Source organism: Seriola lalandi, unplaced genomic scaffold (genome assembly GCF_002814215.2).
Source record: "Seriola lalandi dorsalis isolate HSWRI2012SDOR001 ecotype SW California unplaced genomic scaffold, Sedor1 jcf7180002054942, whole genome shotgun sequence".
NCBI classification, from domain to species: domain Eukaryota; kingdom Metazoa; phylum Chordata; class Actinopteri; order Carangiformes; family Carangidae; genus Seriola; species Seriola lalandi.
The window spans coordinates 761,296-773,281 of NW_019525493.1; the positions used below are offsets into that span (position 1 = coordinate 761,296).

Consider the following 11,986-nt stretch of genomic DNA (forward strand, 5'->3'; position numbering starts at 1 on the left):
TTTAATCTGCCTTTTTTAAATACCCCTGTTGTGCTTTGGAATTTACTCACTCTGCTTTAATCAGATTTTTCTAATCCAATCTCATGTGATGCCTTCAAACACCTAACCCGGCATTTGTTAAGGAGGTTGAGGCTGGTGAATATTTAGGAAAGGACCTCGGATGCTATTAAAAGCTGCTTGGGGAATGCTACACACCATGTTTGGTTGTGAGGATAGTATTCGGGAAATGCATTGTACCTGCCAGCTGGAGGAATCTGGAGGGACTTGAGCCCACAGATGACAACATCCACAACATCTCCCCTCACTCCCGCCTGCCGCCCTCCCTCCCCTCTCCCCTCTTTTATCCCCTTCCTTCCCCCATTGCAGACAGCCCCATCCCTGCCTGTCTCCTCAGCTCACCCAAAATCCACCGTCATATCCAGGCACTGCTCTGAGGCCATACTGATTGAAAGGAGCATTATTAGCCCCTGCTAACCTGCCCGTTCACAGTGTAAAACGTTCTTTATTTGACAAGGGATGTATATAGACATTGCTATCGGGTCTTTAGAGTTTGGCAGACTCTTGGTGCCAAATCATATGCATGACTCCTCTCGCCATGCTGCTTCATGTGGCTGCCAAGTGAGGTCCACTGGGGTCTTTGCCAGGGGGACCCAGACTACTATTCAAACCCCTTCAACCAACCACACTCCTAACACACACACACACACACACACACACACACATAAAAACACCTTGCGCTTCCTCAATGCCCTATCTCCCTCCCCCAACCTGTACCAGCCTCATGCCCTCCCATTCCCCTCCCACCCCTACCCCCTCAGTCTCCATACCACACTCATTATTAATGATCTGAGGGACAGCTTTCATTTGATCTATTACTTAGGATGGGACGGCGGCTGCTGTGCTGCTGCATCCCTGCTGGATCTTTAATTATTTCATGGAGGGCTTTCCTCCTCTCCGCTGCTCCTTCTCTGTTGTGCAGATGAAATATTGAAGTTGAGGAGTGTAGTGCAAAGTGGCCCCATACAGGGTGAGGTGCATGTGCATGTGTACACGCGTGTGCTCATCTGCTACTTTGTGTAAGTGTACAGTATATGTGTGTATGGACGTGTGTGTGTGTGTGTGTGTGTGTGTGTGTGTGTGTAAGGCTGAGGCCCCTCCTGCAGTTCTAAGACAGATTTTAGTTTTTCCTTAAATGTGGCTCGGACTTTTATCGTGAAACTTCAGTAGTGAGGTCACAGATTGGAAGCAGATTGCATTAGTTATTAACTTTTTTCCTCTAACCGCAGTTCAACTTTGAAACACAGACGTTCTGTGTGTGAATGTGCGAGTTGTTGTTATTGTTAAGACCTCTGAGTGTGTCCTGGCCATCTGACAAAAATAACTGAAAAAAAATCCCCAAATGTCTGAAAAAGGAAAAACACCATTAACAAATGTAAAGAGAATTATTTCAGCGCATGTGTAATGTACTGTGATTATGGGCCATTAATGTCATATTACAGACATGTTGAGGGGCAGTAATAGCATGAAATCACCACTCACTTTTTGTTGCCAAGAATAACAAAGCACAACAACATTCGACAGGGAAATATGGCTGACACCGCAGGCACACACACAACTTTGCATTCAGGTATGATGTATGGCCCTATGCCTAATTGCTTTGCACTCCTACTTCATAAATTTTGGACTCTCTTGAGACAGAGGCTACTGTGTTAATAGCAATCAAAATTCCTCACAGGGCTGCGCTTAATTCATTTTGTGTCATACAGCACATCCACAGCATCACCGTGCAGCTGAGGGCTTATGAATCCAGTAAAGTGTCCTCAGATACTTACCTCATTGAGGAATCCATACTCCATAAACATAATGACACCTTATTTTAGTTTATGTGATTACATGTGATGGTAAGATTTGCATCTACAGCACCTCTCCACTCAGTAAAAACATTGGATTGCTGTAATTGGTAGTAGGAGTAATCCATGCGCTTATGTGGGGGAGCATTGGAATGACATTGATATACAGCGCTCCATTAATTGCCATATGAATAGGGTCTGCAGTGGTTGGCGCTCTGCTGATGCATCACAGTAAAAGAGATGGGTCACTCTGTCTTCTCCAGCCCGCAGCTTTGCCAAGCTCATAATTACTAAAACCTCCAATTAATCTTCCCATCACATAGGCCAAATATACACTTCCTCCCTATATAAATGAGTTACAGTATATGCTCTTAGTAAATGTGCATGCTTGTGTGTGTATGTGTGTGTTTACATAAGTAGGTATGCATGTGTGCACTTACGTGTGCCCATGAGAACATCAAGTACAAACAGCACTCTGTGTACTCAACGGCTCCATTGTGAGTCACACAGGTTATCAATACACGTGGCATCAGTTGTTATGGTTATTGGTTATAATGGAAAACAGAAAGTACACAGGCACTTACATAAGACAGGTAAAACTCAAAAATAAATAACCAACTTCTGTGGCTTATGTAAGAGAAAGAAAGACCACATTCACATGTTTAGTGTAATTTTCCTTTAATCTGAAACAGTTTTTTTTTTTTTTTAAACAAAATATTAATCATTATTAAGTGTTTTATCTGAATGCAAAGTGAAAGCATATGTTTTTTTTTTATGTTTTTATTTTATGGGTTTAGTATATATATTTTGAATTTTGCCTGTTTGTGAACTTAAAGAAATGGATATGACTGGATGCTTATATTAATGTTTCAATCTATTTCCTCGGTGTCAGTCCAAGTACAAGTGCCTGTTAATAAGTGCAGCCACTCTGTGTCTGATTTCTGAGAGGTCACAACAGCAGTTAAATGCACACTTCTTCTGAACAATACTTTTGTTTGTGTGTGAGTGTGTCAGTATCTGTGCGTGCATACATGTGTGTGTGTGTGTGTGTGTGTGTGTGTGTGTGTGTGTGTGTGTGTGTGTGTCTCCATGAATATGTATTTCTGATTGTAGCATGGAGTTCTGGCCCCTGGCCATTCAACCTTTACTTATTCTGAATAGCATCTCTTCTCCACACTCCAATCTGGCCACCATCCCTCCAACTATCATATTCACAACACCTTACTGGCACCCAGTGGTGAAAGTCGGTACTGCATCCACTTGATGCTTGGCCGACAGCAGGGGAGATGGAGAACTGTTTACAAGTGGCATTTGCCCCTAATTAAAAGCAGCACTTGTTGGAGCACTTGGTCTGCAGAAGGACTAGCATCCACAGTGATGCAAGATGGGCCACTGATCCTCCTGTAAGCCTCCTCCACTCTGCAGAGACACACACACATACATATACACAAACACAAACACATTGGTCAACAAATGGGAATACAAATATATAGATATAAACATGGTGAACGTATAATCGCACTGTGTAATCTGTTTTCAGGGTAAATTTGAGTATTTTGCCAGCTCAAAGTTTTGGTGAACAGTGAGGACTGTGAGAAAAAGCAACACAACTGAGAAATATAGTATGAGAAAAAACACAGATGGCTCAGAGTGTAGCAATTTCCTAAGACAAATGAACAATAGTCTTTGTGGTAGTGATTGACCAAGTCTGCAGAATCTCTCACTGTCTCAGCGGCAGACAGTCAACTCCCTCCGCTTTCTAATTCTGCTGGCCCAACATCTGGCTGTCCCATGTGGAAAGGCCATTATATCAGGATAGAGGATGAATGAAACTAGCCATCGACCTGTCTGCGTAGTGACTAACTGGGCCGGCAGTGCCTTCGAGTTTTGGCCAGCTTAATGGAGCACAACAGCTCAGCAACTAATCACCTGTTCTTTCTCATCAGCTGCTTCCCCCATGAGACAGTAATTGATTGTTAAGTGTTTGATGGATCAGACTTAGACTGAGCTGACCTGACTCAGTGAAACGTGCAGTACAGTTTGTACCCCATCTGTGGTTTCATGCTTTCACACTCACAGAGAACTTTTTTCATCACTGTGTGAAACATTTGTTCACACACGTCACATAGCTAAGTGTGTCTACTGTAGGGTTTTTTTACCCGTCATAATCCACTGTGGGTACCATACAGTAGTGCTGTCATACTGAACCTATATCATCAGAACTATATGTTACAATGTAAATAATAATAATAAATGCCCATCTTATCCAGTTATTATTTTGATGAAATACTTGCTTCCAGTGGGATTTTTCTAATAAAACAGATAACTCAGCTTGTATGCTGGATATCACAATTCATGGAATTCATTAAAACTAGATTATTTGCAATCATTTTACAATGAACTCAACTATTGCCATTTTAGACTATTAAGACTATTAATCAATAAGTCAAACGCCACAGAATGAAATGGCAATCAACAATAAATCGTTCTTAATTTCATATCTGAGTGTATGTTGCTTTACTGTGCTTTGTTTGACTGTAAATTTAATATCTCTGGGTTTTGGACTGTCGGCTGCACGTATGACAGATTGTAAACTTGTTAACTCCAACTTTTAGGTATCCAACAGATACATACAATCTTACTATCTCACCTGAGTCTGAAAAGCTGGTTGTGGTCCAGCTCTTGCTCCTCCTCTGTCTTTCCTTGACCTCTGTTCCTCAGCCTCCTCTTCCTCTCCTCAGGGTCCAGAGTGAGTAAGACCACCAGATTGGGCTGGAGCAGGTCACTGGGCCAACGGTACACCTCCGAACCTTCAGCCGGCAGGTTGGACAATGGACCGCTCACTGCTGTGGCGATGGCATAGGCTGCTGTGCTGTGCCAGAATCTGGGGACAGATAATGGATGGTGGATTGAAAGGGGAATGATGGATAGATCTTTTATCAGGTGACTAGCCTCATACGTAGACCAGGAGATGTTAAATACTGAGTTGTAGGTCTAGATCCCTGTGGAGGGTGTTCTGTTGTCCCCTCTATCCTCCTCAACTTCTTACAAGAGAAAAGAAAAGGTTACAAAACTTTCCCTCCACCAGTGACATCTCAGCTGCCTTTACCTGTCAACGATGACAGGTGTCTTCATGCCCTGCTGGCCTATTTGTTCTGCTGTGATGTAGTTCCCCAGAGCGTAGAAGGCCCTGCGGATGAGGGGTGGCTCCTGATCAAAGCGGGCCCTCCAGGGGGACAGGCACTGGGGAGGGGACTGCAGAAGAACGGCTTTCAGAGTATCCCTCAGAGACTCAGTCAAAGTGGTCTTTCCTGTGATGGGAAGAGGATGTGGGAGAAAGAGTCACCTCACAAACAAAAAAAGAGACACAACGACTGGGCACATTTTCAGAGCATAAAATATAGAATAAGAAAAAACATTTTTTTTCTATTTTAAATCTCATAAGGGACTGGTATGAGTCTTGAAATGTTGACCTAGCCTGCTCCTATCCTAGGTACATGGTTTCCATGAGGTGAAGAGCATTACATGAGCAAGCTATTAAATAAACCATCTTCACAGTGATGTAACTTTTCTGAGGTCAGGATACATGATATTCCATTATGCGAAGCTCGCTGGAAGATAATGGCTTTAGCAGACAACAACCTGCAATCACTTTAGCAAGACATCTATACATCAAAACTGATCACATATTTATTTATGAGGTAATGGCATTAACCTGTGGCATCCAGGCCTTCTATGACAATAACAGGGAAGTCTGGTTTGCTTCTGGTCTCCGCTCCGCTGGGCAGCAGCTCCAGCACAGACTTGGCCTCTGGGATGATGTCACCACACTGCAGAACAGATAAAATCAGTTTGCTGCAGTGAGAGGAGGCAGGAGGGAGTCATAGACTGTGATGCACATGAACACACACACACACACACACTTCCGTGGGCCACCTGGCACTGATAGATTAATGGCAGAATCAAGTGCTTTGGGCCACTACGTTATACACTGCTATACCTGCCTCTGCCACATGAGTGCGCCAGTTTGCCACATCATGTAAATGCAGCTCTATCTCCTACACTGCTTGTTTATGTGACAGCTCTGTGCATTTAATGCGAGTATGATAACCTTTTTTAGGACTTCATAGGCCTCCTCAAAACTGTAGAACACATCCGAGTTGACGATGTTGAGAACAGATGGGTGGTATTTTGGCGCCTCTGAGGGTACCACATAGTAATCCTTTGACATTTCCGTCATCTGGCTCTCTGCAGGTGGCCACAGACGCTGAGTCCACAGTTGACCATCTTCACCTCTCAAGTATGAGCACACCAGCACCGGGTCACGCTGTATTAACTCTTGCAAAAGTCGTTCTGTCGAGGAGGAACTCTGTGAATCACCTTTGAAGAAATACCCCCTGACGAGAGAATCCTTGACGTCCGGCAGGAACGAGGACATGGGAGACAAATCACTCTCTGGAGACAAGTGTCTCAGCAGTTTGTCCTTCAACTCCCCGTAGAACTTCGCTCTCCTGACTCTGTCGCTGCTGCAGACCAGGAGAGAGTAACACCGCTCATAGTGTCGTGCCTTTAATGTGAACAGCCGCGGCACTTCTTCTCCCCGGTGCTTTTCTTTAATTGCAAAATAGTGAGGTGCTCCATCCAGCTCCACTGAGAAAATACGAGAGGACCACTGAGGGAGAAGAGATGCTGTTCGCCGCGCCATTCTGAAGCTAGCTACTTGTCAGCGTCCAACACTAGTGATATTGTTGACAGCGTTACGTAAGCAGAATATTGAAGGTGAAAGGGGAAACGAAAGTACCAGCGTCAAACATGAGAAACGAAACTTATCCTCAAGTGGCCGGACAGTGTTTCTGAGGAAACTTTTAGTAAGTAGTGTTTGTAGAATGATGAACTCAGACACCAGGAGTGACAAATAGTTGTGTCATAGTAAAGTAGTGACTCACACATTGTTTTGGCAAGGGCGAATAATGGACTAAAGACAGTAACTAGGTGTGAACATATTCCAATTAAAACATAGATACAGAAAAGACATAATTAAAAAAGATAAAATGAAATGAAAAATAAACTTAAATATTTATTATTATTATTATTAAGGAAACAGATGAAAAAAAATTCCTCTGCAAGGTTCTGAAAACTGCTATTATATTTTATTGAAAGTAGTTAATATCCCCATAACCCCCCACACTAATAATTCTCCCATAAAATTCCATATTCTTGTCACTTATGCATAATAACTGAAGGTGGGTTTTAAGGTGGATTGATAATAATGTACTGATATAATCTCCCCTAGTGAGTCACATTTCACTATTTATTGCAGAGAGTTTCGTTTTCGTAGTTTGTAAACAGAAACTCAGTCGCTCAGCTGCTGCATTTCCCCTCTCTCAGTGCAGGCGTGTCCGGCAGCTGTCTATTTAAGAAGCATCAGCGTCCACTGTGCAAACAGAGCCAAGCGTAATACGGTTAGTATGAAGATGATCCTTTCCTCTGTGGTCGTACCTCCGAAGCTGCTGCTGCAGCTCTGCCTCAGCACCCTGCACCTCATCTTTGTGAGCATCTTTTCAACAGTTCGGCGCTGGACAGCAGGAGACTGCAACGGAACAAACTCGCCTGACAGGGCACTGGACGGAAGTAAAGTCCAGACAACAACTCCAACAAGTGTCAACTATCATTTTACACGCAAGTGTAATTATAAATGTGGATTTTGTTTCCACACTGCAAAAACATCCTTCGTCCTGCCTCTAGAAGAAGCCAAGAGGGGCCTCAAACTTCTGAAGGAATCAGGTAAATATATCAGGTGAGATATTCTGTTCTTTTATATGCTGTCAAAATTCTTGCATGCTGTTGATTTGATATGTTTGCTTATTAGGCATGGAAAAGATCAACTTTTCAGGAGGAGAGCCTTTCTTGCACGAAAAGGGAGAGTTTCTGGGGAAATTAACTCAGTACTGCAAACAGGACCTGCAGCTCCCCAGTGTCAGCATCGTCAGCAATGGAAGCATGATCAAAGAAAAATGGTTCCAGAAATATGGTAAGCTCCCATTGACTTCATTATTATATACATTATTTGTAAGCTAACTAATTTTTACCATATGACACACTAGTTGGCAACATATAAAGAAGAAAAAACTTTTTTCCTACATTTGGCATCAATGCAAATGTTATTCAGAATATTCAGAATTACACTATATTTCTCTGTCAGGTGACTTTCTGGACATCTTGGCCATTTCCTGTGACAGTTTTGATGATGCAACCAACCAGATGATCGGGAGAGCTCAGGGAAGGAAGAGCCACCTTGACAACCTCTACAAGATTTGCAACTGGTGCAAGCAGTATAAAGTGGCGTTCAAAATCAACTCGGTCATCAACACCTTCAACATTGATGAAGACATGACAGAGCACATCAACGAGCTCAACCCAGTCCGCTGGAAGGTAACGACAGAAAAGGAGCACACGCCGTTTTAGTGTATATTTGTGTCATCACATATACTCATCCTCATACTCATCACACTTGTGCACAGGTATTCCAGTGTCTGTTGATTGATGGGGAGAATGCAGGAGAGGCAGCCCTTAGAGAGGCAGAGAGGTTCGTCATCAGCGACCAGCAGTTTCAGGAGTTCCTGGGTAGACACAGCGGCGTCTCCTGCCTTGTCCCTGAGTCCAATGAGAAGGTATGAGGCTCCAAACAATTGCAACAAGTATGACTATATGTTTAACTTACACCCATTCTCAATTGAAGTAAGCTTCTCATAAGAACCTTTGACACTCTATGATATAAATTAGTGCGAGAAATTAGGGTGAGGCACAGTATTATCAGTGATCCTCTCTCTCTCTTATAATCTTACACTAACAAAATTGTCACATTGAGATGCTGTGCCTGGAAATTCTGACCTATAAAAGAATGATAGCAAGTTATATCTAACAAGTGGAAAAGAGAAAATGAACTAGAGTTTGTATCATGTGAGCTTGTATAGTTACTGTAAAAAAAATGCTATTATATTAATATGTCCCATGCTATCCACTCACTTCAAAAAATTCCTATTCACCTAGGGCACCCTGCACTCTGCTGCATGTCCCTCTAATTTAACAATATCAAAATATAAATGGGAAATAAACAATGATCACAATTCTACTTGTGGCTAAATTTATTTGCTAATATCCGAATACATGTCTCACACTGTGCTCATCAGTTTGCACAAACAGTAAATAGTTAATGTGAATGAAAAAGGGATTCTTTTCTGCCACAGTAAACTTTAATTTCAGAATAAGAAGAGAAAACAAATCTTACAATTTGAGTGCAAACTATCCAGGTTATTGTCATTCAGCTTCGAAGCAGACTAATAAAACACTCTTGAGGAAGTGAAACAAGAGTGGGTGCAAGTGCAGAGTGTCATACAACCAGAAACTTTGCAGCCACTTTCATTCAGGTCAGTCAGTCAGTAATGACACTGTAAAATATTTGTAAGACATTTTTTTGTTCGGAGTGGAGCAACATCAGCAGTGTTGGTGACATGTACAGTTAATAGTCTAACAGTGTTAGGAATGAAAAGACAGGCACTAGAAAAGCAACATTTTCACTTGTCATCTTGGTTGTCTTCACAGATGAGAAACTCCTACCTAATCCTGGATGAATATGTAAGTACTTTATATTGTTTATGGATTTAACTAATTTCTCTGCAGATTTCTACTTTTACAGGCAATATGCATCCTACCTTAGTTAGTGTGACTGTGCCGCCACATTCCCTAAAAGTTAGCTTTAGCACTTCACTCCAGGTAATTTACCTTATCTGATGGGCATTTAAAGGTGTGACTCCTAAGCTGATTTACCCTGTCTTCATTTTCAGATGCGTTTCCTGGACTGTCGAGAGGGAAGGAAGGACCCATCCAGGTCCATCCTTGATGTGGGAGTAAAAGACGCCATTTGCTTTAGTGGCTTTGATGAAAAGATGTTTCTGAAGAGAGGAGGGAAATATGTGTGGAGCAAAGCTGACATGAAGCTTAACTGGTGAAATTCTGCCATCCACGTTTTGATTTGAGCGATTGCACTAATAATTTGTAGTTGTGAATGTTTGTATCTTTATTTTTGTCTATTACTTTTATAACTCACCATTCTGCTTGAGATTTTTGAAAAAGCAGTGGAATTTTAAATATTTTTTGGAAGGTGTCCTGTTTCATTAAAGATAAGCACTGTTGTTTCATTGCACTGTAAATGTGGAAGCTTGTGACCAAATTAAATGTAATAAAACATATTTTAGATTTAAAAAAATATTAAAAAGTGGTTTATCTTCATTTTTGCATTTTACACTGATGTGATTTGATGCCAAGGTCCACTACATATATACTGTTGCCCATAAAGTTGGAATAATTTTGTTTTCAGACACAGCTCTCTGTTTATTTCTATTAAAATACATCAGTAATCACTTTTGACCAAGTGCGATGATTACATTGTGTTTCCTAATTACCCAGGTGAAATGAAATAACTCACATTGTCATAATCATTTCATGGAAAGAGGATAGAAATATTTTATTCCAACTTTATGAGCAACAGTGTATATTAAGGCATAAAAGGTCATAAAAACGTCATAGTATGGCAAATCATTAAACGTCAAAATATAATATGGCATAAAACGTCAAAAAACGTTATAGTATAGTATGGCATAAAAAGGCAAAAATACAACATACCATATTAAGGCATAAAAGTTCATAGAATCATCATAGTATGTCAAAGGCATGGGAGGAAATAATATAATTAAGCATAGAAATGCAAAAAAACGTCATATTATAGTAAGGCATAAAACGTCAAAAAACGTCAGTATAGTATGGCATAAAATGTCAAAAAAACAACATACTATATTAAGGCATAAAAGGTCATAGAATCATCATAGTATGTCAAGGCATGAGATGAAATAATATAATTAGGCATAGAAATGCCAAAAAACGAAAAAGTGTAGTATGGAAGAAAAATGTCAAAAAACATCATAGTATATTAAGGCATAACAGGTCATATAAAACATCATATTATGGCAAGGCATGAGACGAAATAATATAATTAGGCATAGATATGCCAAAAAACGACAAATTGTAGTATGGAAGAAAAATGTCAAAAAACGTCATAGTATAGTATGGCATAAAACATCAGAAAACATCATAGTATATTAAGGCATAACAGGTCATATAAACATCATATTATGGCAAGGCATGAAACAAAATGATATAATTACACATAAAAATGCCAAAAAACGTCATAGTATGGCATAAAAAGTCAAAAATACATCATATTATATTAAGGCATAATTGGTCATATAAACGTCATTGCATGGCAAGGCATGAGACAAGATGATATGATTAAGAATAAAAATGCCAAAAAACGTCCAAGAATAGTATGGCAGAAAAATGCCGAAAAACGTCATAGTATAGTATGGCATAAAAAGTCAAAAATACATCAAAGAATAGTATGGCAGAAACATGCCAAAAATGTCATAGTATAGTATAGCATTAAATGTCAAAAAAACAACATACTATATTAAGGTATAAAAGGTCATAGAATCATCATAGTATGTCAAGGCATGGGACGAAATAATATAATTAGGCATAAAAAGTCAAAAATACATCAAAGAATAGTATGGCAGAAAAATGCCAAAAAACGTCATAGTATAGTATGGCATAAAATGTAAAAAAACGTCATAGTATGGCATAAAAAGTCAAAAATACATCATATTATATTAAGGCATAATTGGTCATATAAACGTCATAGCATGGCAAGGCATGAGACAAGATGATATGATTAGGAATAAAAATGCCAAAAAACGTCCAAGAATAGTATGGCATAAAAGGTCAAAAAAACATCATAGTATATTAAGTCATAAAAGGTCATAAAAACGTCATGGTATGGCAAGGCATGGGACGAAATAATATAATTAAGCATAAAAATGCCAAGAAAGGTCAAAGTATAGTATGGCAGAAAAATGCTAAAAAACGTCATAGTATAGTATGGCATAAAAAGTCAAAAATACATCAAAGAATAGTATGGCAGAAACATGCCAAAAATGTCATAGTATAGTATGGCATTAAATGTCAAAAAAACAACATACTATATTAAGGTATAAAAGGTCATAGAATCATCATAGTATGTCAAG

General features: G+C 40.1%; 2 protein-coding genes across 3 annotated transcripts; one reads left to right on the forward strand and one right to left on the reverse strand.

The window, feature by feature from the left end:
* Positions 1 to 2,511: 2,511 nt before the first annotated feature.
* cmpk2 (cytidine monophosphate (UMP-CMP) kinase 2, mitochondrial) lies at positions 2,512 to 6,633 on the reverse strand. Its single transcript, XM_023393722.2, has 5 exons — positions 5,962 to 6,633; positions 5,566 to 5,680; positions 4,960 to 5,161; positions 4,501 to 4,734; positions 2,512 to 3,269 (listed from the first exon to the last, which is right to left on the reverse strand). Exons 1-5 carry the CDS (start codon positions 6,553 to 6,555, stop codon positions 3,149 to 3,151), a joined length of 1,266 nt encoding a protein of 421 aa, XP_023249490.1. The 5' UTR covers positions 6,556 to 6,633; the 3' UTR covers positions 2,512 to 3,148.
* Positions 6,634 to 6,702: 69 nt separating this feature from the next.
* rsad2 (radical S-adenosyl methionine domain containing 2) lies at positions 6,703 to 10,156 on the forward strand. 2 transcript variants are annotated; one of them, XM_087170283.1, is made up of 7 exons: positions 6,703 to 6,718; positions 7,239 to 7,634; positions 7,720 to 7,881; positions 8,053 to 8,282; positions 8,372 to 8,521; positions 9,453 to 9,485; positions 9,695 to 10,156. In XM_087170283.1, coding segments are annotated over exons 1-7 (1,137 nt in total). In that variant the 5' UTR covers positions 6,703 to 6,717; the 3' UTR covers positions 9,860 to 10,156. The 2 variants fall into 2 exon arrangements, with proteins under 2 accessions (XP_087026409.1, XP_023249491.1); XM_023393723.2 differs by lacking the exon at positions 6,703 to 6,718 and having other exon boundaries at positions 7,211 to 7,634; positions 9,695 to 10,155.
* The last annotated feature ends 1,830 nt before the right edge of the window (positions 10,157 to 11,986 follow it).

Bases quoted from the DNA above. Each gene is read 5' to 3' on its own strand.
- cmpk2 (XM_023393722.2), bottom strand. From the start codon at position 6,555: ATGGCGCGGCGAACAGCATCTCTTCTCCCTCAGTGGTCCTCTCGTATT. The intron at 5,681-5,961 runs GTTATCATACTC...TCTGTTCTGCAG, and splicing joins CCTATGAAGTCCTAAAAAAG to TGTGGTGACATCATCCCAGA. The intron at 5,162-5,565 runs GTTAATGCCATT...TTCCCATCACAG, and splicing joins AGAAGGCCTGGATGCCACAG to GAAAGACCACTTTGACTGAG.
- rsad2 (XM_087170283.1), top strand. The intron at 8,283-8,371 runs GTAACGACAGAA...ACTTGTGCACAG, and splicing joins TCAACCCAGTCCGCTGGAAG to GTATTCCAGTGTCTGTTGAT. The intron at 8,522-9,452 runs GTATGAGGCTCC...TTGTCTTCACAG, and splicing joins TCCCTGAGTCCAATGAGAAG to ATGAGAAACTCCTACCTAAT.